At 40.7% G+C, this 27,911-nt stretch overlaps 1 protein-coding gene across 1 annotated transcript in view; it reads right to left on the minus strand.

Moving 5' to 3' along the window:
• Window positions 1-27,911, minus strand: part of LOC131126447 (ephrin type-A receptor 3) — a 109,349-nt gene that overhangs the window by 25,731 nt on the left and 55,707 nt on the right. The window contains exons 6-10 of the mRNA XM_058068979.2: window positions 23,603-23,758; window positions 18,344-18,679; window positions 17,259-17,371; window positions 12,344-12,506; window positions 9,855-9,963 (exon numbers count right to left, since the gene is read on the minus strand). Coding sequence (XP_057924962.1) covers window positions 9,855-9,963; window positions 12,344-12,506; window positions 17,259-17,371; window positions 18,344-18,679; window positions 23,603-23,758 — 877 coding nt within the window. The remainder of the gene's footprint in view (window positions 1-9,854; window positions 9,964-12,343; window positions 12,507-17,258; window positions 17,372-18,343; window positions 18,680-23,602; window positions 23,759-27,911) is intronic.

A 27,911-nucleotide genomic window follows, 5' to 3' on the forward strand; every position in this document is an offset into this window, starting at 1 on the left:
CACTGCCTCGACCGCATGAAATTGTACACGGCATATCCGTTATGCAACAAGCGCTTGCAAAACATCGTTAGTCTGGCAAGTTTGTGCTAAAATAGTTTGTTGGGGATGTGTTTGCACAATTACCAAGGCAAATGTCAGGTATAGATTTGCATTCCACAGGTATTTACTATGCTATACTGACATTTAGTGTCCAGAGTTAAATTTTATAATGAGGACATCTGCGTTCCCACCGGCTGATTCTTTATGCCGATGCCCTGCAGTCAGAAGTTGGCACAGTTTGGCACCATGGGGAAACATTCTTCTGCTATTTTGCTGACACTCAACTGCACTATATGCTGCACACACACACACACACACGCACCTTTATATTAATGCTGACTTAAGTGCACAAATGTACACACACATACTAATAGACTTCTGCATTGCCATCCTAGCCGAGTCCTTACCTTTCTCTCTGTTCCACTTCAGTGATGACAACAGGCTATCCCTGTCCTCCGACGCTACACACTCCACATTTGCATATCAATTTACTTTTTAATATAATACTCTGTCACTTGAGACCCATTTGTCATTCTGCTAGCAAGCTTCCCTCACAAAACTCCATCCATATAATATTATTGCCGTATAGCCCCACGCCACCCCCCCCCCTCGTCCTGTCATTCTCGCTTTTGCCGCCCTTTATCTCTCACGGGGTATTATTTTATTTCCTAATTCTGTTCTTCAGTGAAATCACCCCACTGTCCAATAAGCCATATAGCTCAGCTTTCGTCATCCATCTGTTTATCCACTCTGGCCCTGTCCTCTGCTTTCTACTCCTCTGAGGTTATGTTTTTTTAATATATATATATATATATATATATATATAAAGCGTGGACAAAGGAGCTAGAAAGGAAAAGAAAGAGAGAGAGAGAAGGAGTGAGACAGGAAAAGAGTGCTGACAGGCAAAAAAGCACAATGGGGTTCCAAGCCTGCATACCAACTAACAAGCAATCACATGGGGAGGGGGGTGAGGAAGGGGAGGCGGCCGTAGGAATAGAAAGCCAAAGGGACGACATAAGGGATGTGGAAAGACACAAGGTGAGGCGGTGTTTGTGCTGCAGCAACAGGGATAACATATCAACCAAAAACGAACCAGGAGGTATCTGGAGGGTGAAAATGGACGGTGAAGTTGACTGGAGGGTTAGATGTTAGTGTTTGACATCACCTATTACAATACAGTCGTCCCTCACCACTTCATGCTTCAAATTTTGTGGCTTCACTCTATGGTGGATTCTCCAGATATGTATTATAAAATAATTCATGTTGTTTTATGCTGGTTGAATACCGTCTATTATTAGTTAAAACATAGTATGCATATTGAGGCAATTTTATATATTTTCGCCAAAATTAAGCATTTTCAAGCATAAAAATGTTCACTATAAATATAAGGCATTCAGAGGATGCATTCATAGATGTTGTGAAGTATATGTAGTATTCTACACTGGCCACGATGTGTCTTTAATGTTATTGTAATGTTCGATGAAACACACAATCGCCAAACTTGATCTCCAGAACAAAAGGCTTTTTTTGAATGACCTAACAACAGGTACAATAATCCTTAATAAAAACATAGCCATAATCCACAGCAAGTTAAAACTCAACTCTGAGCCCCCGACATCACTTCCCGTCTATGCCACCAAAACACATTTACAGTAATACACGAGCACAAGCCTTATTTTCTGTTATTATGTTGACTATATTGGGTAATACAAGTGTAAACGTGAATATAGGGGTGCTATTTTAATATCTAGAGGTCTGAAATAATGTTCAAAAATATATTTACAAGGTTGTAAACAGATTTTCTACACTCTAACTACAAAACTATTCCACTTATGAATCAAGATTTCTACTTTGTGGCAATTCACTTACCACAGTCGGGTCTCAAACCAATTAACCATGATAAACAAGGGATTACTGTATACCACCATCAAAATTTACCATGCCAGCAAAGATAAGAAAGATACTTTATTAGTCATGTGTACAAAGTACAGCGCCCCTACTGTAAGGGTAATTGAATTGTAAGTGTAATATACTATTCATTCATTCATTTTCTACAGCTTATTCTCACGAGGGTCGTGGGGTTGCTGGAGCTTATCCCAGCTGTCTGGTCGCCAGCCAATCGCAGGGCACATATAGACAAACAACCATTCACACTCACATTCATACCTATGGACAATTTGGAGTCGCCAATTAACTTAGCATGTTTTTGGAATGTGGGAGGAAACCGGAGTCCAAGGGAAAACCCACACATGCACGGGGAGAACATACAAACTCCACATAGAGATGGCCAAGGGTGGAATTGAACTCGTGTCTCCTAGCTGTGAGCCCAGCGCTAACCACTTATTCGCCATGCGGTCATAATATACTATAATATTCTTTATTTTAGGCAATCTTTTTCTAAGCCCCGACAGATTTTATTTTCCAAAGAATTATCCCTGTAGCAAACAACTATACCCCAATGAGTGTCCACAGGAGAGTCAAAATGAGGGTCGGTACATTGAAAAGATGCGAAGAAAGGGTCAAGACTTTGGACGTATATTGGATACAGTGCTTGACTGTTTTCATGCTTGTGAATAACCTTGGACTGACGTTAGCCTGAGACACTAGCAGAGCTAATAAAGTGTAGTTCAGCACCTGCCTCATATCACCTGCTTTGTTTTATATGACTGGCCAGATTTTATAGGATTAGAGGAAAGCTGCTGGTTAGCTGATGGGAGGAGAAATTGATGCAGTCTGGAACAAGGAAGGAGTCAGGAGGGCTCGGATGCACACAGAGATGAACACCCTGTATTTCACATTGCTCCTCTCCACTTTCATTTCCTGTCTCGCCACATTATTTTCCCTCTGCTAATCAGAATGACGAGAAAAATGAAATCAGTATGTCGTTAGTCACCCCTCTGGCGTGACACCTCTTACCACACACCCATAGCAGTCATCATTACTCTCGGTGATTACTAATGGCGATTCCATTTAATATCAAGCTATTAAATGAAATCTAATTACTGAGAATGAAATCGATGGATTCAATTCACCGTTTTGTTATTTCACAGCAAAAATGTCTCGACTAACCACCTGTATGACCAAACATTCTCTGAATGGATGCCACAAAAGGAGGTACAAAAATTAAAAATAAAAAAAGAAGTCTGGTTGGTCTAACAAAGTACACTCTGGCTCATGCAGTCTCCATCTTGCCGGTGTCTGGCACCGACTCAACGATCTCTGACCATACTGTAAAAAGATTTACTCAGCACTGGCTAATTATTAAGACGGTGAAATGATTAGCCAAAGAGTTATGACTAATAAATCTGTCCATGTTTCATTAGCACCCTGTTTGGAAACATTTCAATTAAATGGTTCTCATTAAAGGGAAAAGGAAATGGAAATGGATAAAAAGAAGGTACGGGAAGGAATGAGGAAACAGAATACGGGAATACAGTCGTCCCTCGCCACTATTGTGGCTTCACTCTCTCATGTTTTTTTAAAATATGAATTCATAAATCATAGGGTTTCGTGGTTGAATAGAGCCTATTATTAGTCTAATCAGCATGCATATGGCATCAAAACATGACACCAAAACACATGTTAATCTTGTTACTTCCACTGTTAAAAATACTTCTGTTTTAGATGTGTGCTCAAATATTGAAGTATTTTCTTTTTTTTTTATTTTATTTTCGGGTCTTAATCTGGGTCTAGAGAAGGCGGAGCAAGTGCAGTCTACACTGGACCGTGCCACCAGGTAAGTTCCCGTTCTCTACAATGCTTTCCCTGTTAAAGCTGAAACTCAACTCTGAATCTGGGATGTCACCTCCTGTCTACCACTCACTCTGCACTGTGAGGGTACACATTTATAGCATATTTTTAACATATACAATCCTAATTTATATCTCAAATGGCTTATTTACCCTTTTTAGATCTACTATATTAGAGGGTTGTAATAATGTTCAAAAACGTACGTATTTAGAAGATTTAAACATATTTTTGATGTTGCAATTATGTGATGATGATTTATAAATAAGGAATTCTATCTCACTTAAGAAATTCACTTAACATTGCTGGACCTGGAACTATTGTATAATAACTAATGTATAGCAATATTAGGTGCATTTGTCAGTGGCAGGCAATACAGTATTTATGCACTGAGCAAGCGGGAGTACAGCGAACAAACTCTCAAGAGAAAGCATGACAAAATAGCAAGGGATAATGAAAAGAAAGGCAGAGTGAGACGCCTCTTGAAATCTAGGACCAGGACATATGACCAAACGTATGTAGCGCTTGGCTTCACTTTGACTAAAGCCGGTGTGTTACAGTGTCTAAAAACGATGCCACAAAAAGCATGAAGCCGGATAAATGAAGATGTCACTTACAGACATTACACACTGATAAGCCGCTGTAAGTTGATCTATAGGTTTTCTTTTTTGGTTTTATTTAATGACAATAAGGATACAATGCTATTCAGAGCTGTATAACAATTTTATAGACAAATGATACTTTTAATAGTAGCGGCAGAGCGTGGGGGGTGCATTATATTGTCTTCTTCCTAGAGGGGTGTAACAGAAGATAATTGAGAAGCACTGCATTAAGTGAAGTGTATTTTTATATATGCAAATAGATCGGTATGTAGATCCCAGTCACACCCCTCATGATGTCACTTACTTGATTAGGTCACGATTGTAAAATGCCTAATAAATGCATCTGAATGGATTAGACATTTTTCAACTGTTTATTAGATATTTGAGCCATTGCAACAACTGCTCATTTGCATAAAGCCTGAGCCTCAACAAGCTCCAATGACTGCAATGCTTACCAGGCTACACCGTCCAGTTAAGCTATGCTTAACTGAAAGTGCTAAAATCCAAGCAAAACATTCAAATCGGTCTAATAACATCACGCTAATATCACATCCCACATTACCTCCTTGTTTGATTTTTTGGGGGGGCTGTCTCATGCATGCCTAATGTTTATTAGTGTTATTACTGAGGAAACATAGCAACAACACCCACACACATGAAGGCTTTGCTGTCTTCAATGGTAGAATTCGACCTCCACCATTCATATTGCACTTATAGTATTTATCCTTCAGTATCATTTCAACCTCAATAATAACTGTCATTTAATTGCTTCCCTGGTTCTTTCATGACATAAAAAACACGTCTCTCCAGGACATGTTTTCATCCACCACTGACACCCCCCCCCCATCTCTCTGTTGTGCCATTAAGTTTTTTAAGAACAACCCTAGGCTGCACAACAGATGCTGTGGATGTAAGAGAAAAAGAGCTTATCCGCACAAACATTCACATTAACACAATGTGCTAAAAACGTAGCGCTATTATCATCCTGTAGTTGTGATTTCATGGAGCCTTTCTCCTTGAATCACACACATTATCGGAATGTTTTTCTTTCATTAGATCACACAGGACACCTTGCAGAATATGCGCTTAATGGATGGACTTGCAGACACACATGCTCAGTTCGGCTCTTTCCATCGGAAAGGGATAGTTACAAAAGCATGAACCAACTTCACAAACTCCACACACTTTAAAGTTGAGATATTTTCAATGTCTAACAAGAAAAGTCCAATCTTAATCAATAAATGTAGACTTTAACAGACTTGGCCGATGAGACGGCCTACTAAAAAGCACTTCAACTTCTCACCACAACTCACACGTTACAAACACTAGACAGGAGTATGTCAGGGAAACAAACCCTGCAGATATTTCGAGAAGGAGACTGTTACTTTCTGCAAAACCGGAAAGTCATTAGACCGTACTCTAGATGAGAAGCACACACAGATGCTGCGAGGCAGAAGTTGTAACATGTTTAACAAGAAGCGAGAGAGAAGTGAAGACCGATGTAGGTGGGGGGGGAACACTTTTTGAGTGAAAGGCCATCTGCTCAATTCATGGTGATGCCAGTCGTTTGCTCGCCTCCCACCGCTCACACCTGCCAGCCTGCCAAAGCCCCCCCTTCAGGAGGACAAAAAGCGGAAAACTTCACACACAAACACACACTTCCACGCCTTTGCTTGCATGGCACCTATACAAAACTAGTGTGATTTGTTAGAGCCACCCAGCATCTGAAGAACTTTCGACAGTATTTTTATGTTGCGCCTCCTGTAGCAGCATCAGCTACAGGACAGCTAGAACAGAACTGAACGGAAGAACCCGTAAATCAGCCTGTACACTGTGTTGTTCACTATGTTGCAAAGTAGATGTGTGTTGTATGCTTTGTGAACTATTACTACAGCAATACATTCAAGCAAACAAATTTCAGTGTCATTGTTAGTTTCTATATTTATAACTATAACATGCACTATAAAGCGATAGTAGGATAGTAGGGCATGTTTGCAATTCCCTCACAGCAACATCCTACAATGTAGTGTGTGATGAAAAAAGTGCTTGTAATTCAATTTGATGAAGGTGGGGCCCCTTTTTAGATTTAGACATGGACATATTGGTTCCTCAATAAAGCAACATTCCATTCAACTGTCCATTCAGATACGTAATCATAACATCGGCCTGTTCTTGCAACTCGTAGTACTCACTGCAACAATGCAAACAATTTAAAAGGTGGAAACTAATTACTCTAACTGCATTTGTATACTTATACTACGTATGTATTAAGCCCATGGAAAAAGCAACAGATCTGCTTCTTGCCTGAAATCAACTATCCACTTCCAGTTCCACATCGAACTGAGCACTCGAAGAAAATGGGTACTGGATTCACTCGCTAACGCCGACATGAAGGTGCTGACAAATGAATCGTGAACCTGACATGCGTTCATAGGCTTAATAAGTCGGGTAGGTGGACTTGCTGCGTGTGTGGAAGTTTCTCAGGTGATGAAGACGCTGCAATGAGCGCTGAATCACACGTCAACGTCACTGCCATATTGGATGTGCCAAGAAATAATGGAGAAGATGCCTAATTCATGTTCTGCATAAAATTGTCACCATTGATTGTATTAGGCCATTATTACGTCATTTTACATAAAGAATTTGTTATGACACAAAGTCTGCATGATGCCTGTGGCGATACCAGCTTCCAAACACATAGATTTATTAAGTTTGGTATATGGGAGTCTCCATGTTTTTTGTGCATGCGCACTTTGACACCCAATTTGAGTGAATCGAGTACCTGATTCACTTTAGTGAGTGACTCATAAAACTCAAGTCAATAAAAAGCATCACGTTTACAATCACTAGAGCCAATAACAGTCTTACATTATAATGACAGCAGTCTTTGCTTTTTTCCCCCAAAATTCCACCGTATTAAATTAAATTAAAACGCATTTTAAAATGACTTTGAAATAAGTCTTTATAGAAATGTCACTGTTGACTAACTTTGTTAATTCCAAAGTAATCTTTGTTGACATAAATTGAGAGCCTGTATGTTATGATTTTAGTACATATTGACAAGGAAAGAACACCAGAGAGCCAAATGAAATGCATAAAAGTATAAGCGACACAGAAATTTGTGCAGAATGGGGGAAAAAAAAGACAATATCCACTGCCCACTTCCTGATTTTCATTTTCATGCTCTTGTGTCGACCCACACCTCACCTCCCTGGTTCTTCTCCTCTCTTAAACACACATATCATCTTGGATTGCATTCCTGTTGCTCTCCACCATCAATGCCATTTTCTGTCCAACCCTCTCCAAGCCTTTGATTCCATCTTCAATTGTAGCTCTCGATTGGTGCAACATCCCTCTACAGTGCATGAAATCAAATACGGCTCACCCCATCCTCCACTCCTGTCTCTTTACCTCAGGTCTGCCTCTCGCGCCTGCTCTAACTTCCCAAGTGATGCAGCTTTGATCCTCGCCCCGTTCCCCCTGACCTAAAACACACACAACTCAAAGCTCCACCTACCTATGCACAAGGGTGCACAACTTTTGACAGCTGCACAGACGCTGTTTAATAGAAAACAGTAATCAGCATTGCTGTCTCCCCAGTGTGTTCCCGTCTTAAAATGAAAGGAAGATGAGGAAGACAGCGACAGAGGAAGCGACCTAAAATTGATGTCTGTGCATCGACCCTCCCGTAAAAACCCAGTTAACACCTCCTGGCCTGTGAGAGCTTATTAGCTGAGTGTGACTGTGCGAGTGTGACATCACGTGCGTACTCGTACGATACAGTTAACAGCTTGTTTTACGTCTCAAGCTCACAATTCCCCTTCGATTAAAAGAAATGTTGTTGTGCCCTAACTGAGAAGCGTGTGTGTGCGTATGTGTATAGTATGTTTGTGTGTGCTTTACTGGTTAGTCTGGTCCTGATTACAACCCCCCTATCAATGGCAAGAGCACTCAGCCTGATAAGCGATCACATTAATCAATACTCTTGTTTTAAGTGTGTTCATTAGTGTAGGTGTGTGTGTGTGTGTGCGCTCATACACAGGGTTGGTTGGTCTTCTCGTTGCAGCTCACACAAGCTAACTTTTATTTAGTGCCTTGATAAATCATGTCATCCTTTTAACACGCCTCTCCTCCCCTTTCATTTCCTCCTTATCCTCCTACTTTCTCTTCTTCCTACTCGCGTTTCCTCGACCATGTTTGTCCTATTCCCTTTCTCATAGCCTCCTCACGTTCCCTTCCATTTTTTAACTTTACTTAACATTGTGTTAACATTGTGGTCAAGTTGCAAAACACAAAAACCGTATGGGTGACAGCTTTTATATTGTTGTGGTGCTGCAGCATGGTCAATTACATGTAGCGGAAACCCTGATAAGTCATTGAGAAGCATTCTACACTGGCCACTAGGTGTCAGTAATACTACTGTAATGTTCGACACACACACACAGCAGATTTGATCGCCAGAACAACAGGTTTTTATTGCATGGCAATAAAAACAAGCTAAACCTCTGAACCCGATGTCACTTCTTGTCCGCCCGCCACTAAGCTCCCCTTGGGAACACATTTAAAGCAACACACACAATGAGTTTATGTTTTATTTGTGTCGTAAGTGTAAAGGTGACTATAGGGGTGTTATGTCATGTCTAGAGGGCTCTAATAATGCCAACGCAGCATATTTAGAAGATTGTAATATGGAAATATTCCATTTATAAATAGGGAATCTTACTTCCCAGAAATTGAATTATTACAGTTGGGTTTGGAACCACTGAACTGTGCCAAATGAGGGATTACTGTATTGCTCTTCTCAACGAGCAGTGAGTACACATTCACAGGCGGGTTCCTCTTCTTTGTGGCAGTCATCAAAACAAAAATAAAGTTAATTTGAGTTCTAAATACATATATTAATTTAGCTTTTCGTGTTCTTAATGACTTTTTGTTAATGCGTCATGGCCAATAACGTCAAAGTCATGATGATGTGATAATATCACCCCAACCTCTGCAAACCACCACCATCATACACCATCAAGATTGCAGTGCTGTGGGAAACACCTCCTTTCATGCCTTTTCCTCTCATAACCACTCCTTCCACCTTCCCTTTCCTATTCATTTCTATTTTTCTTCCCCCTAAAAAACTACATCCAGTTGTTCTGATCTCCTCCATTCCCACCAATCTGCTTGGGCTTAAATGTCAAAGTTGGAGGCCCTGCTTAGACTCAGACACAAGTACTGTAATCCGTTACCATAAGACCTAACAATGACAAAAAAATAAACAACCAAACAAAAACGGGTGATGTCGAACCCCCTCGTGTGATTCGAAGCAGCTGGACAGTTTCAACCAAACCTCCTCAATTGAGATTCTTACATGTTGAGAGTGTTAATTAATTTTCCCTTGTTCTCGCTTAGGAAAGCCAAAGTAGAATAGTTTTATATCTAAAGATCATCTTCGGTGTCTTGTGTGGTTGACCTCACCTTCCGCTGACCACAAAGCACATCACCAGGAAGATGAGCAGCACGATGCCGCCGGCGATGGACACAGCCAGGATGGTGGACTGGTTCGGGTCTCCAATAGCAAAGACATCTGCAGAGATTGGATGCGAAGGAACATAGCAGATTTAAAAAGAGGTGCAGGGGAAAGTGATATGTTAGATGGAATAGTGAAAAACATTTCTGATTAAAACTCCTTCCCGCATTGCCTGGCTGTGAGGACGTGAGAGAGGATGTGAGAGCCATTCCCACTCGGGCCGCCTCTGCTCAAATGGATATGTTAACGTTGCACATAAGGCTACTGGCTCGAACTTTCTGGACAGTTGCATCGATTTTTACACCGCACCAATCGAGCTATTAATCAAAACAAATGCCCCATTTATCTGGCTTAGCTGAGGGCGGGCACATCTATATGTGTGTGTCCGTGTGTGTGTGTTAGTGAGCGAAATGAATTCCCTCAAGCAAACCCAGTCAGCAGCATCGATCCTTTGTATTAACTGGCACACACATATTATTTAGTGATCAATAGAATGATCTGATTTCAAATGTCATTGGCATTATGCACTCTCACCAAACATAACATTAGGGGCACCTGCACAGTCTGCACAATCCACTACTGTGATGCCTACTCGTGATAATAAAGTAATCCCTCGTTTATCGTGGTTAATTGTTTCCAGACAGATTGTGATAAGTGAATATCCAATTTCCGCTAAGTATGATTTCTTCTTTATAAATTGAATATTTTCATAGTTAGAGCCTAGAAAACCTGTTCAACCTAAGATCATTTTTTAACATTATTAGAGCCCTCTGGATGAGAAATAACAACCCTAGAGTGACCTTGTATGACCCAACATATTGGACATAATGACATTAAATTGACCATTTAACATATAAATAAGACTTGTGTTGTGTGTATTGCTATTAATGTGTTCGCTAGTGGAGCATAGTGAGTGGCAGACAGGAAATCATGTCAAGAGTTTCGAGTTGAAATTCAGGGTGATGTGGGTTACGGTCGCAACAGAAGCCTGTGTTTTTATAAGGCATTATTGTGCCTGTTGTGAGATAATTCAAACCTGCAATAAAAGCATGTTGTTCTGGCGATCAATTCTGGTGATTGTGTGTCTCTCCAAACAATTACAGTAACATTACTGACACCTAGTGTTTAGTGTACAATACCATGTCAGTGTCTTTGAACGTATCTTTTGAATTCCTTATATTTGTATTTTATTTCATTTAGCCATTTTTATGACTGAAAATGCTTAATTTTGGCAAAAATTAGCCCCCAATAGTTTGCATAAATATTTGTATGTTTCACTAATAAGGCCACATTCAGACACATACGTAACAGCATGATTTATTAATTGATATATTTCTGAAAAAAACTATTAGAGTAAAGCCCAAAAATTCAAACCATGAAGCAGTGAGGGACGACTTTCTATTACAACGACCACATACTATAGCATCGCTGGAAGCAATTCTTGCTTCCCAGCATTCTTTGCTAGACTGCTTTTAAATAATAAATATGACGGACGTGTGTATTGTTATGTAAGTTATTGTTTGTCATTATGTGACATAGTTCCCGACTATTCCCTCCCCGATTAAAGAGCAAATCAAGCATCTGAAGCATCGTCGACCTTCTCTTAACTGACTCATGAAAACCACAGTATTAGTATTCACTAATACAAGATAATACATGTTGTCCAAGTAGTTGTACCTAATGCAGTGTCCACTGTCTGTATCTAAAGATCTAAAGATGACTGTGAAACTCATATAAATATAGTGAAATGCTCAATAAGTGGGATGGTCGACATTTCCACAAACATTATACAATATGTTGTAGAGTAGGCACAGAAAGCATATTTATTGACTATCCAATGATTAGTAGGCTAATGTCTTTCCACTGTACACTGCTGCACAAATGATCTATACATACACTACTGTACATTAGATGATTTATCGGCCTCTCTGCCTTGCTGTCTGAGAATCAATGTGCACTTTGAGGACCACATTATGGGGCCTCTGTGGCAGGAAAGAGAATGTTTTGCACATGATGACAACACACATAAGTGACAACTACAAAACAAGCATATATTTAGTTGTTAGGAAGTGGCCAGTACTATTTCTTTAGAAGAGATCAAGATGAAAGAAAGGCACAAATTGGATTTCTTGGCTTACTGGCTTACTTCTTTGTATCTAATAAATCTTCTTGGATACGCTGATGACAACAGAACTGAAGCAGCCATTTAGATGAAAAGTGAGCTATTTAATAACCATCCTGTGGATTGATTCTAAACTCCAGCGGGGACAAATCACCACATGGAGATATAATCTCGCCGCACCGTTTGTACTCCATCTTTGTCCTCCTTGCTCGCCTGCTCTTTGAATTTAGATCTGAACATGTTTGCACTGCTTGCATGTGACTTATCAATAATATTAGCAGCACAGAGATGAGATGATGGATCATTCATGTCTACCTTCATGGCTGGTCTCCAGTTCGATCTCTCCACCATAGCTGCCGTAACCTCCGTCGGTTTTGGCTCTGACCCTGAACACGTAGGTGGTGCCTGGTTTGAGGCCATCTACTGTCATCATGTTGGAGCGAGTTTTCAAAACGGTGTAGTTCTGCTCCCGCTGGTTCTGAAGTGGAGACAATGGAGGGGAAAAAATGTACTCAATAATCAAATATTAAATTACCCCTAGAAGTTAAAAGGTACTCTGCCAAAAGCAGAAATTAAAATACATGTATATACATATGAAGAGCTTGCAACCAAAAGGCGCTAAATCCATTTTGACTGATTTCGAGAAAATCAATGATTTTTAATTACGCACATATCAATCTATTTGGTCATCAAGTCTATATTGCAAATGAAAGAGCTATCAATATAGGTCATAAAAATGCATGCTATAAAAATCCTGCACACACCATGTATTTTATATATTTTTTTTAATTCTTTTTTTCAGATTTAGCGCCTTTTGGCTGAAATGATGGATTTAGCGCCTTTTGGCTGAAATAAATTTGAAGTCACCTTTAACTTCTTCAATGGCATTGTTGTAAAAGAATGTAAGGTGCTTTAATGTGCTATGCTAATAAAATAATTACAACACAGAAGCCATTCTCAACATACAATACACCCCCCCACCCACACACACACACGCACTCGTTCACCTTCACACATTACAGAAACAAAATGTTATAACCTACCACTAGTACACTGTTACTGATAAAATTTTGTTAAGATATTATAGCACACATTAACATCATCCACATTCCATGATGATCAGCTTTAACACAACTCAACATACCCAATTATACAAGACAATGGTACAAGACATGTCATACATTGCAGGCGACACATGAAAAATAACAATTTGCAGACAATAATAAAAATTTTATTAAAAGCAGTGCTCATATTTGACTGCACCATGAAGGTGACAGTGACAAAAATCATCTCATTACAAACTCTTTACATTGTATGTTTTTTAGTACAAGTAAAATAATGTTTCTCATGAAAGTTGGAGGTGTCAAGGTAGAGACATGCCTTTTATGGCGTAAAAAAAACTTCCATGTTACAGAATACTGTAAAAACACAATTTGTGTTCTCCTGAATTGCATAACATACTGTAACTATCATACGTGTATTTAATGTACACAAACAAAACAGGATGCGCACTGATACTGGCTTTCTGTATGTGCAGTGCCAATTGTATTCTTCTCTCTGATTGGTCAGATTATCAATAGATGGGAAAACTTGGGCCAATCAGAATAAAGAATAAAGAAAGGGATTTAGCTCCTTTTGGTTGAAATCTGAAATGGAAATAGCGCCTTTTGGTTGAAAGCATAAATTTCATATCACTTTTTTTCATATTTTTTAAAATGATTTCAAGACCAAAATATGTGATTTGGATACACATGACAGAGGTCTATTAAACTCATGAAAAACATGCAACTTAGTGAAAATTGGATTTAGCGCCTTTTGGTTGCAAGCTCTTCATATATACTCCATGCCTGTAGGTGGCAGTAATACAGTCATTCCAAGCTACATAACGATTTGAACATCACACGCTCAATCCCGTTTTATTCAATTATTTTATTAAATAATGTGTTAGTTTTGGGGATGAATATGGTCTATAAATAGAAAAAATGCACATTGAAGAAAATTATACATATTTATGGCCCAAGTTAAGCATTTCCGAGCATAAAAATGCCTAAATTAATGAAAATACAAATAGAAGGCGTACAAGAGACATGCTATGACAAGTAATCGAGTATCTGTGACCTGCTGTGTGCGCCTTTCAGAAGCGGCGCCTGGAAAGTGACGTGTGTGATGTCAGCTAGAGTTGACTGTTAGCAGCTCCTGTGTGAATGTTCACTACGCGTGTTCTCTGTTCATTAATAAAGCTGCTGAAGTGCATCGTGCATTGGTGTCTAAGTGTCAGTAATGATTGATGCGACAATAGCCACCAGAAAGTACACTAACATAAATTAACAAAAGTCAAAAACAATTAAGATTACGGGAAACAAAACAACAAACAAAAAACTTGCACTTCAGGAAACACATAAGAGGTTTGGAGGGTGCATCAATTCAGCTTGTGGTCAAGTTGTGCCATTCTCTGGTTCTTGACCACCAATCGTGTGTGTATGTGTGTGTGTGTGTGTGTGTGTGTGTGCATCTTCAAATCTGAGTGTAGGAGAATGAATGAAGGATGAGTGTGTCAGTAAGACAGACCCCCCGCAGAGAAACTGCTCATTTTCTAATGAAAGACACTCTGCCACATGGATTAAGACTATTTCACTGCTAATGCCCGCCATCACACATACACCAGTACTGAGGCTTAATTTCATCACTTTGAGCACGTTTTACGAGGTTTGTCCAACAGATGTGCGAGTAATTGGCATGTTGTGAGCAGTAGGGGATTGTCAGGAACAAGTCTGACATGCCCTCAAGCTAAAACACAACCAGTGAACCAAGAGGAGAGACATGTTTAGTTTGTACACTACTTGACTGCAACCAGGAGAAGCACTGTTGATTCAGTTTCGTCCATTTGTGGTGCCCCCTATGGTTTATGTTCAAAGTGCTTTGGAAGACAAGTATGGATGGAATTAATATCCTCAAAGGTTTTGTAATCATTAGACAAATGCCCATGACTATATTTTGTTGTGCACTAGACGTAAATAGTACTTGACAATGTGTAAATAAGTCATGTGGGAGTTTGTGTCAATGCACCGCATTTTCCGTCACAAATTGCTTTCCAATTGCGTAATTTATATGTAAACAGAATGCAAACAGTGCATAAATGAGTCCTCAAGCTTTTAAGGTGTGCCATTAATCAATAAACAATTAAATGACATGTATTGCTATGGAAAAGTGTGAGACAATGCAGAGGCAAAATGTGCGCAAGTGTAAACATTGCTATCACCGGTCTCCGGTGTGCACAGTACAGAGGTGCTGAACTCCAGGAGCCCCCTGATGCACCAGCTCCTATTCCTGATAAGTATTCAAACAGCATTCAAATCCTCTCCCGAATGTGGCAGGGATTTTGAAACTTTCTCAGGGCTGGTTCTGCTTGATAAGTGTTTTACCAAATTGCTCTCATTAGCTGACAACAAACATAACTCCAGGCGTCCCTCACCATTTTGCACTTTGACGTTTGCAGCTACACTCCATCATAGTTGTCCAATGACATTTATTGAAAAATCATTCCTCACTGTTGGCGTATATTACATTCTACAATCCAAATTCCTAAATGAACTAAAATGCAATTATAAGGCATGCAGAAGACATACTGTACTCATCCATTGAAAGACAAAAAGTTATGTATGTGTATGTGTATGTGTATGTGTATGTGTATGTGTATGTGTATGTGTATGTGTATGTGTATGTGTATGTGTATGTGTATGTGTGTGTGTATGTGTGTGTGTGTGTGTGTGTGTTTGAGTCTGTATTGGGGGTCGGCAACCCGCTGCGGCTCTTCAGCCTTTTTGTTGTGGCTCCCTTCGCAATGCTGGAATAATTTAACGGAAAATCTGACTTTTTGTGAGACCATGAATGCGTCCTGGCTGATTACTGACTGGGGATTGGATGAATACAAGGAAGGCGAGGGAAGCCGGCATTTGGTTGCCTGCGTTGATTGAGCGACAGACACGCATTCAGCCAACGCGTTGAGGTAACCAATATGTCCTCCGAAAAAGAAACGTTAAAATCTGCACAGCCTTTGTCTTCTCTGCCAACATCGCTGGCTTGTATCTATGCTTATATGTGACAAGAAACTACACAAAACGCTGAAAGACATTTTCAAGTCAAGAACTCAACACGTTTTGAAAAGTTGCCATCTATTTCAAAGTAGACGTACATATATAATAGTGGTCATCCCTGCAGTCCAGCCCTGCACTCAGCGGGTTTGAACGAGCGACCACATCTGACTGATGGGCTCCACACACGGGTGGCGAAGTCGCCTCTTCCAAATTTTTGACAGTCTGTGTCCAGCCATGCGAGACACAAAATCCGTGCGTTGTTAAATTGTATGCCTGTGAGATGTCATCCCAGAAATTCGAAAAGTGTTCAACTTTCAATTGCTGTTGCCCAGACGAGGGCAATCAGCGGGAGTTTCATTTACTGACCAATGAGCGGACATGTTGTAAGCTTTCACAGGTAAGCATGGAAGGAAAAAAGGCATCAGATTTCCTGGAGCTATTTGACATTTCTGAAGAAATTTGAGATATAAAGAAAAAAATTGCGGGATGGGAAGCATGGCAGACACATAATTTGCTCTGGATGTGAACCCACCACAGTTGTTCAAGGAGTCAAGTAGTGAGGTTTCACCAAGATGATAACCCGAGTAGTTAGCATCCGTTACACATGCACACTGCACTTCTATTTGTTGTAGTCTGTTGTTAAAATTGGTAAAATAAAGAAAGATTGACAGTTTTAAAAGTTTATAAGATGTTGCAGCTCCAGACTATTTTTCTTTTGTGGGCGGGGGGGGAAATAGTTGAGGTTACTGGCCATTTTCTTTTATTATGTCTACTAGATTGGAAAAATGAGTTTAAAGGTAACTAAAGGGATACAATTTCATATCTAGAGGGCTCTAATAATGATAAAAAGAAAGAATGTTTAAAATAAGGTTGTAAACAGGTTTGCTACACTTTTCAAACTATGAAAACGTCCTCAAAGCATGCAGGAAGAGGGCGTGATATTAAGTTTGCGGCAGATGGGAATGTTGGTGCCCTCTTGGCAGCCGAGGAATCCGTTGCATACAGTCCCTTTTAAGAAGCAGGGATAATTTGCTACATTTCTTGGTGTCAAGCTAAAGTTAAACAGAACCCGTTGATATTTATAGCATAGACGTGACACGTGGTAATGATGCTTTAAAAAATGAGCTCCCTCTCACCTTCTCATAGTAGATGACCTCATACTCCACTATTGCACCTTTAGGTCTCTGTGGACCCTGCCAGGCCAAGGTCACACTGTCCTTGCTGCGCCTCTCCTTCAACACCACGCTCACTGCAGGGAAAGAAAGACAGAATGAGATATTGAAGTTAACATTAAAGGTAAAGAAAGGACAACTCTGTGGGAGGGGATATTAGATGGATACCTACTGTTCCCTCATGAAAATCACCACATTTTTAACAGCCACACCATTTTAATTATGCTAATGATAGTGTTTACAAGGTGTTTTATATATGTGTAATTAAATTATTCTCTGATGTATGAGGGTGTGTGCGTGTGAGAGGTCCATGATGATCTGCTAATTATTAATGCGAGCCGCAAACCTTGTGACTTCCAAGGGAGCCTTCCAACATAGGGCCTCATGTTGATTGCTCGAACTATATATGACTATGTATATGTGTGTATGTGTAGATGAGAGTGGCATGTGTGGGGTTCTTAATGAGGTTAACAACCTCCTACGCACCCATTAGTCATCACCAGCCTGTCATATGCACTTGGGCTGCACACGTTTTTCACACATCCACACTGTGTAGGATGCACATGCAATCACAAAGACGAGCAATAAGAAAGTGTCATTGGAAGGTGTTGTGCCACCAAGGAGCTTTAAAACAGCTTTGTAGAGTTCTCTCAAATTCTAACAGGTTACAATGAATTACTCTTCAATAAATATTTCGCCAATTGGTATTTTGAACATGTGGTAGTAAACATGATATCTTTAAGGTGCTTCCACGCCTATAATCAGTTGATGGGTTTGTAAAATCGATGTGAGATGTGAATCACAAACAAAGCATGGCACTCTTTTTAACTCATTGGTTACAATAATGTAAACAGGAAGCAGTTTTCTGGAAAAAGTAGGGAGTAAAACACCACTACTCCAAGCTACACAGAGCGCAATTACCCTTTTTGTTAAAAATACTGTATCACCAGCAAATAGTCAAGTGCATTTTAAGCTGGCGTCTTCAGCAAATTACCTTCGAGGACCCAAAAGACGTATTTGTACACATGGCTTCCCTAAGACAAACTAACCTGTCTGTGATGTAGTGATGTTAATCACTGCTGTTCCTCTGGGGGTGGGACTTAAGTCCGACACGCCATTCTGGCTCTCGATGATGAAGCTGTAATTGGAGTCTGGCTGCAGGTCGGTGACTATGACTGTGGCTGATGAGAGGCCAAACTGTCTGGGTACAAAGTGGACGCTGCTACCACAGGGCATGCACTGTTTCCCATCGCCCGAGCACTTCTTGCAGTGAAGACGGTAGGTGATGTCACCACGTCCTCCCGTGTCTCTGGGGGGCGACCACTCCAGGGTGACGCAGGTTTCATTCACTGTGGAGATCGGGTTCTCTGGAGCAGAAGGAGGTCCTGAGAAGAGAATAATAAATACTTGAGAAATACTGACAAAAATGGGAATTTGAGAGTTTTTTTAGTCACTTATGATAGTGATTCAATTAAAACTCTGCTGAACATATTTTGTTGTGCATGACAAGGTGAGATGTCCATGTGAGGGCGGGGGCAACAGTGTCAAGTGTTTCCAGGAGGCTATTGGGAACATTACTCCAAGTGTTGAAGATGGCCTCAGGAAGGGCATCCACAGTCTGGAAGTGATGGCCAACTTCCCTTGCCATCCATCCCCATATTTTTTATATGGGATTTAAAAGAGGGGAATATATGGGATGGTCCAAAAGACCTCCCTGAAGAAGTCCTTGGTCAAGCGAGCATTGTGAACTACAGCGTTGTTCTGTTGAAAAACACCGTAAAAAACATCCCTCACAGTAATGAGGGATGTCTGCTGCAATATCTGCACGTTATCATTCACCGTTTGACGACCCTGCACCACCTGAAGCTCCAGTGTTCCACTGAATGAAAAAGCAACTTTTTAAACTGGTCTTAAACAGGTCTGTATATCAGGAAAATTCAAATTCCAAATTCCTTTGGATGAAGTCTTTTCTCAGGTTGGCTTTGTGAACTGCAGCGTTGTCCTGTTGAAAAAAAAAACCCACATAGACTAGGGCCTTCTGTCTTGAGGGATACCGCCTGAGGGATACAAACTGCAAGATCTTTATATAGCCATTTGATTCCCCTCCACAACCTGAAGCTCCATTGTTCCAGCGAAGGAAAGGTACCCCAGATCAAGAAGGACTGTCCCATGCAGAAAATATCTTAGGTGGGATCTCCTTATCATGTCAGTAACGTTGGAAGCCATCAAGACTGTAAAATTTCCCTTCTCCCACACGCCTGATTGCTATTGGACAGCACCACTAACCAGTAATTTGAGTCTTGACAGACGGCCAATCGGTTCCTCCGGCTCAGGTGACATTTTTCGGGGTTCACAACTTGACATTTTTTGTTCCATAACCCTTAATATCTTGGAGAAAGTTTAAAATGAAAAAGGTGGTACTCATCCCCAATTTTTGCTCACACTTGCAAATACAGCCGGTTAGGACCGGGGCTTGAAAGCCGCTACCTGACTGATGATCACGAGCCTCAAACTCCCTCACCTCACCCTGCCAAGTGCTTGGCCCCAAATGCCACACCAATCTACAGCTTTTCAAACTGCCACCCTGGTGAGACATTTTTTGAGGCACATTTTTCAGGCGCAAAACTTATATCACTCTCACAAAGACAGGAAGTCCCAGCATTGTTGCTGCAGCATTGTTCTGAATACTTCTCAGTGTTTTAAAGCAACTATGGGCCAATATCACTACCGTGCTTTTTCACTGATGTCAGCCAATGACGATTGGTGGCACGATTCATATGGGGCACGCTTTACAATGAGAACCTACTGTTCATTCACTCCACAATCTGCAGCCACAGCAGCTGTAAGGTAGGCTGACTGAAACAGTGGCTGGCACGAGAGGCAAGGAGGGTGAAGTGTCTTGCCCAAAGAAACAACAGTAGTGCCTGGGGGATGGAGACCACCAACCCCCGGTTTCTTGACAACTTGCAGTAATCTTGTAATTACAGTTTTGCAAAATTGTTGTCATGAACATTATCTTTGTTCAGGCTCATTATTAGACCGATCTTAGCCAGTTTTTAATAATAAATCATTCATATAAATGAAAACAAGTCAATTCAAATAGAGTAGACATTTGGCATTCAGTAGACAAATGACTTTGAAAAGCGCTTGGCTTGGTTTAGAATGTATTCTGGGCAAGAATAAGCGACTACATTAAAATCATTAGTTGGAACTATCACAAAGAATTAAATTGGCTCTTGCTGCATAGAGGGTTTTGCTGCTTACAATAAACAATCATCACATAATGACGATAGGTTCCATAGGCACAGCCCAAAGTCAATTTCTCATAAATCATTACTTCTTATGATGTAGAGGCCTGAGTATTACTCATGAGTTTAGTACAAAGTATGATTTTGTCAAGAGTCCCTTTCACTCTAAAACGTTGACACCAAAAATAGTGCAAGTAATAGCATCGTTCGAGATACTTGCTCTGCTCCAAACATAGTAAGACACTATATTCTTTGACAATAAATGCTAACAAACAAGGTTATCCCAAATCTGATGCATCATCAATTGTGACTAGGAAGTGCATTTGCAGCTCTGGTGGCAAAACAAATATATGCTGTATTTATTTCCAAAGGGCCTTGAAGCAAAGTTTGGAATTATAACCACACATTATGTGCTCAGGTTGGATGGTGCACATGCATCTTGTTAAGTCTACAGCGTGTTGAAAAGCCTGTGGCCAAAAAAATAAATCAGAAAGCGCAAGTTTCTGTTGAGTGCATGTTGCTGCTGGTGCCACTAATATCTTGATGTGAGATCTTGGAAGTTCAGTGTAGTTTGAACGTGCTCTGCAAGCCACGACATTTCTAATGACTCCACATTAGAAACACCTGCACAGATTTCCACCCACTTGCAACCCTAGGTTTGATTGGCAATACCAGAAAGGTATTCATTTATCATTAAATTATCATAGTTACCTTATTTGTCTAATGGTAATGGTAATGGTTTTATTTCATTTGAACATGCATCACATTACAATTGAGTGCATCAATTAATCAGTTCACAGTTGCACATGTCCAAAAGGAGTAGGAAGAAGCAAAGCTTATTAAATCCTAACCCTCCATCTGGTACTTTTACAATCAGTAACTGTTACATTTGTTCACTTCCTGCTTTCCTAATATAGTTAAAGTTATAGTTAAATATAGTATAAGTTTTTTTATTTTGGTCACGTACCGAAGTACGAGATGATATGACCATCCAATGACATAATGGGTACCATAGTAAGTGTCAATATAGTGATATATATAGCACATCATGACTGGTTCAAGACTCTTCATCCTTGTATTTAGAAAACATCAACTGCTTGTATTGTTTCTTGAATTGGCTCATCGTTGTGCATTGTTTGAGGTCCTTACTCAATCCATTCCATAGTTTGATTGCACATACTGGCTTTTTAACATAGTCCTAGCATAGTATTTCAAGTGTTTCAAACGTAGTTCTTCCCTGAGATCATATTTCTCCTCTCTTGTAGAGAAGTATTTAATTACATTTTTAGGTAATTGGTTATTTTTAGCCTTATGCATTATTTTAGCTGTTTGAAGATTAATTATATCAGCAAGTTTAAGTATTTGTGATTTTAGAAATAAGGAGTTTTTAAGGAAATGAGGAGCTTTTATAGTTATTACCCCATATTTCCACACAATAAGTAAGATATGGTAGAACAATGGAGAGCAATAAAGAGTGTGGAGTGATTTCTGATTGAGAACAAATTTTGCTTTGTTCAATACTGAAATATTTCTGGCCACCTTATGTTGTATGTTTGAAATATGAGATTTCCAGCTCATATTTTCATCTGAAAACTACAAAATGATGGCAAAATAGTAGTTCAACACCATTGCCAAATACAAAAATAATTGTAAAAACATATCACAAGTAATACCTGGGTTGATCAAAATGACAGTAGTTGTAATACACATAGTAATTGTCATTCAAATGCATGATTATCTTTGAGTAAAGTGATTTTTTTATTCAATTTTTTCCAATATCAATCTGTTGGCACATATCATCCTGGACTGAGCTTTTTGCCATCCTGTTTAGAAACACCTCATGCGTAGGTGCACTCATTATGGCTGCTCACAGCACAGCGTGTCGCAAGTAGTTGAAGCATATGGAGATTAAAGCCCAGATGACTGTCCAACCTAATGACATGTCATCAGGTCCTAGCTTGAGCACTGATCCCTAGGGGATTGCTGGCACAGCCTGGGCCTTTCCTGATTAGCCTTCCCAATGGTGACCCTCTCAGGGGCATGGGGTGCAGTGGGCGTCGGAAGGCTCTACGTCTGGGAATCGGAGGCCATGCTGAGGATAATTGAAGCTGTCTGTAATAAATCTGCAGGAATAGCGCTCTGACTTATCTTGCTAATTCTGTCATTTTCTTCTCGGTGTCCCCCACTTCCCTCAGCCACGGTGCACTGTCCATCATCATCATTTCGAATGATATGCCTGTGATCGTCCACCGCCGTGCCCCCGCTGTTCGATTCTTTTGGCCCTGTCTTAAGTGTCATTCCAGATGTCTCCCCTTAACTTATAGCTTCACCTTTTCTCCTTATTTGATGCATTTTCCCTCTCTCCCCTATCCCTTCCCTGTTCCCATTTAGAGGAGCATACATATTTGAAGGAGGCATTAGTCATTTCCAGCTGATAACACCTGTCACATCTCACCTGCTACAACGATTAATGAGTGTAATCTACCATAACCTGATAATGGGGCTTGTGAGTGTGCGCTCTGGGGTGTTTCTGTGTGCTCTTCTTCTTCTCTCCCAGTCTTTGTCATCGTGTCACTGTCCTCTCCACCCACACATCCTCCCGTCTATCTCAATCTATCGCGTTGCGTGCAGTGTTCCCTCCACCTCCTCGCCTTCATGCTCATCGGAAAGAGTTAAATCCCGTTGGCAGTGTGTGTGTGTGTGTGAAAAAGACAGAAAGGTCATGAAATGTCTGTCCTGTGTGCTTTTGATAAGAGTATGACCCTTGTGTTCTCACGTCACACTGACCTCCAAGCTAACAAGCATACATGCATGTGTGTTGCAGTAGCGTGTCTACAAGCCAGCCGGGGTTCCAGAAATATAAAATTAGAAAGCTGTCATGTGCAGTAAATCCTAACAAGAATACATTACAAACTAATTAAATTGAATGTAATCCAATAGTTGTAACTTAAAGCCATTGTTTGGTGCAGCATGCTATGAAATTAACTGTCGTCTGCACAAGAGTGTGTGAGTGTGTCTGTGTGTGTGTGTGTTTACTATTTGTGCATAATCATCACTCACGTGTGCACGCCATAGAGCGTGGGTCGCTGTCAGCACGGTGAAAGCCTTTCTCGCAAATGCACTCTGTGGCTTGTTCCTGCAGGGACGAGCTGTGAGGAGGACATTTGGTGCAGTAGGCGTCTGTAGCCGAGGCCTTGTAGGTTCCTGGTCTGCAAGCTGGGTCGAGGAGAAAGGAATAACAAGATATTAATAGAGTCATTGCAAGCCCAAACACAAGGACAAAGCTGTTTTATATGTCCTCAATTGTGCAATACCTGACACTTAGAGTACTATGGTTGTGTCCAACATCCACTTCATTAGGTACCATAGTAAGGACATTCAACACAAGTGCTTAGCTATCTGAGCAGTACGCATTGATTGTGATTATTGTGATTGTAGACGTGGTGCCCAACTACTTTGCATGATACTCAGAGCTGTTTTTGTTAATGTCTGCAAGAGGCGTCTGCCTCTCTTCCAAGTCCCCGAGGGAACTCATTTATAGCAGCAACACACACAAGCAGGAGTCTTACTTATGCGAGTGGTTCGCATGGAGGCTACACAGTCAGGAGATTGGGAAAACCTGGGTTCGATTCTCTGCTTGGGCATCTCTGTGTGGAGTTTGCATGTTCTCCCCGTGTGTGCTTGGGTTTTCTCCAGGTACTCCGGTTTCCTCCCACATTCCAAAAACATGCTAGGTTAATTGATGACTCCAAATTGTCCGCAGGTATGAATGTGAGTGTGAATGGTTGTTTGTCTATATGTGCCCTGTGATTGGCTGGCGACCAATCCAGGATCCAGTATTACCTGATAAGCAGTATAGAAAATGGATGGATGGATATTATAATTAGAGCCATCGCAGTTTACTAGATCATTGTGTTTAACTGTTGTCGTGGAAATTCATTCATCCACTTTTTTATTGTAGTCATTATTATTATTTAACTGCCAAGCAGAAAGCAGACGGAATCACCACACCCTAAAAAGTGACAAAGTGCATAAAACTAAAGGAGTAGTGGTGCTGCAGAGTCACTAGAAGACAAACTGATGGCACATACGTGTGTGCCGTGCAGCACCCATGGCAAAGAACAAGAAAACAACAGTGTGATTTAATGCATTGTGACATTCGGTCTACGTGAGATCCTTTTGCATCAGGCAGAATGACCGCGGGGTCGTACAGTACAAAACACAGCCAAACAGCATCTCAACTGTCACTCCTCTTAGATAAGGATTAGCTCTTCAGGCTATTGGGGAAGCACAAACACACACAGTCACAGCCACGCTGGCAGTAACATAATATGACTACTGCTTGGCTCTGCCTGCATATTAGTCATTATGTGGGCTTGTAAAACTGCTGGGGATTTGGGAATAAAATTGTGCACTTTGGATCTAAGGCAGTGGAATGAAATCCCTGACTTTTCCCTTTGGTAATCTGAATATAGATTACATGTATTTATTTATACATTCATAGTCCCAGTATTCAAATCCTCACAAGCCGAGCCCGTCTCTGTGGTAAACAGTATTGCAGTCTACAAACCCCCCCATGTAATGAAAATGAGGGTGCCTGAGACCCGCCCCTGTGAGCGTGCTTATGCATATTTGTCTGAGTGAGACCACCGATGTGATGGAATCCACCTGGTGCTGATTGCATGTCCGTGGCCCATCGCTTATTGTGTGTTAAGCATGCCACAAATATGTGTGTCTGAGCGGGTGTATGTGCCTGCTGAGTAGTGAAGGTCACAGATTTAATCAAGGTACAATCCACTCATCCCCGGAAAGCTGTAAATTATCACACTAATGCGTATACGCACACACTTACACACATCCTACATATATGCAAGGCAGTAGTTAACCTGCAGAGAGAGCGATGGAAATGTGTTCTAAAAGCAGTGTGATTTCTCAAAAGTGGAGGTAAGTTCTTCCACCTGGATGCTGCGCCCGCTTGCGTACTGACTATATTTTTAGGCAAAACATTCATCATATTGGGAGCAAGGTCCACCCGCACAATCCCCAAAAGACCAGAAAGAACACAGGAGCTGGAGGTGTGCTGGTTGTGAGTAAAAGTAAAAGCAAGGTAAGGAGAGGGAAGGACGGGAAGTGATTATTCTCTAAGGGAGGACTTTCTGGCCTCTTTCCTCCTTGCCGTCGTCTTCCAAGGTAATGGGTGTCCATGTGCTATGCTCTGTTATTGGCTGAGGTGCAGAAATAGGGTGGACTGGTAGATTTTCTCCCAGGGTGCCTCATCCAGAGCATCTTGGCGTCCACACAACTGCCTGATCAAACTTGGCATCTTGAAGTAGAGCTTCTCCTCTCCTGATTTTTCTTCTCTTTTGCATTGCTCATCTCACCGCAGATTTTATGTCTCACAATTTCCCCTCCCCTCCACTTTTGCCCTCATGGGACGCTCACTAACTGACGTGACTCCCTTATGATTAATGCCTCACCGCAGATAAGACGAGACAACGGCACAAACACAGCCCTGCACACGAAGCAGTCACACTAGAGACCACAAGTTGGGCTACAAAAACTATGCCGAGGAACTTTGAGAAAGCTCCGGATTTGCATTATACTCAACTTAGCAGACATAGATATTGTAAAATATTCAAAATAAACTCCATCCTCCGTACACCATCTGGCTAATTATTCAACACTAAATGTTGTGTTTTTTTTACGGCTCAGACATGTTTGTAAATACAGTTTGTACATAAAGTTGGATTGCAGGATTAAAATTAAAATTGAAATTCTCTTGAAAAAATGTTTCACTTGCTAATACTTGTCATTGTCTTGTTCAAGTCCCAATAGGATAGTGGATGGTGGACCTTTTCCTTTATGCAAAAATTAATAGAAAGACAGAGAGAATTCTTCACTGCAAAAAAAAATGTCCCACTTGCTCACCCCACAGTACATTCATGCACGTAATAAGGACAAGTCAATTAATTCCTGGGAGCTGATGAATGACAGCGAGTGCGCCTCACCAGCCATGGCAGCACAGATCGCTGGGAGATTTGGTAAATGAGAAGCAATTGTTGGCTGTCATGCCAAGGACAGTGCAGTCAGTCCTTGGGTAAAATGGCAGCATTTGTTTGTAGTGAACCTAAGTATGTTTTAAAAAATGTCATTGATTATAAATTTGGATTGCATGCGATTTTTTTTGTTTGTGTGCAGCCCTACTGAAAATCTTCTTCTTTCCCTTTTGGCTTTTCCCTTCAGGGGTCGCACAGCAAATCAACTGCCTCCATCCAACCACGTTTTCTGTATCTGTCTCTTTCACAACAACTGTCCTCATGTCCTCCTTCACTACATCCATAAGCCTCCTCTTTGGTCTTCCTCTACGCCTCCTACCTCTAGACCTCTAAACGCAGCATCCTTCTACCAATATATCCACTATCTCTCCTTGGGACATGTCCCAACCATCTCAGTCTGGCCTCTCTGACTTTATCTCCAAGGCCTCTAACATGTAATGGCCCTCTGATGTACTCGTTCCTGATCCTATCCATCCTGGTCACTCCCAATGAGAACCTCAGCATCCTCATCTCTGCTACCTCCAGTGAAAATAATAATGTGAATATATAATAATAAAAATGTAATTAGTCAAAAACATATGGCTGTAGGCATCCTGCTGATGTAGCTTTTTAATGATGAACAATTACAAAAAACTCCTCAGCACTATTAATGATGGCTAAGCAGCTGGCACCTTACTGTTATTAAAACATTGTTGCTGCTGTATTGTGTTACAGTATATACTTGATAATAAATGGCCTTGTGATTCAGCTCTCATGCAGTCCAAATCATTACTAAAGTTTAGAGTATATAATGAGTTTTCACATTTTGCAAATATCCCATCATCCTCTTTGCTATAATTAGCATTTACAGTACATTTTATGCCAGCCATTGTGGCCAGTGAAAATTATTTAGGGGCATTTCTGCAAATCTGTTGTAAAGTCAGTTCTGGTCTGAGTCCAGGATGCTGTTAGTGTCTAAAATCACACAGAATTGTGTCAACATGCCACCTCCACCGGGTTCTTTGTATGAACGAAAAGTGCTGCTATGATGTCATACTATTAATGTACTTTACATTAGGGTTTCACCAAATGTGACAAGCTATTGTGTCAGTAAACGTTCAGTGATTTAATTTCTTTTTTTATTTTTTTTGCTGTGAGAGTAGAGGGTGTGTATGCGGATGCGACGGCGTGACTATGTTCTCCTAAAGACAAAGAATGGCCTCAGATCTAGTGTCTTATTAAATATTTATCCGATCACCAGAGAGACTCTGTATTTATGCCAATCGATAGCTCTTAGATATGATGTAGTAGAGCTACTCAGGACACACACACAC

The sequence above is a fragment of the Doryrhamphus excisus genome, linkage group LG6 (genome assembly GCF_037039965.1).
Source record: "Doryrhamphus excisus strain RoL-2023G ecotype Guam linkage group LG6, RoL_Dexc_Guam_v1.1, whole genome shotgun sequence".
In the NCBI taxonomy this organism is placed as follows: Eukaryota; Metazoa; Chordata; class Actinopteri; order Syngnathiformes; family Syngnathidae; genus Doryrhamphus; species Doryrhamphus excisus.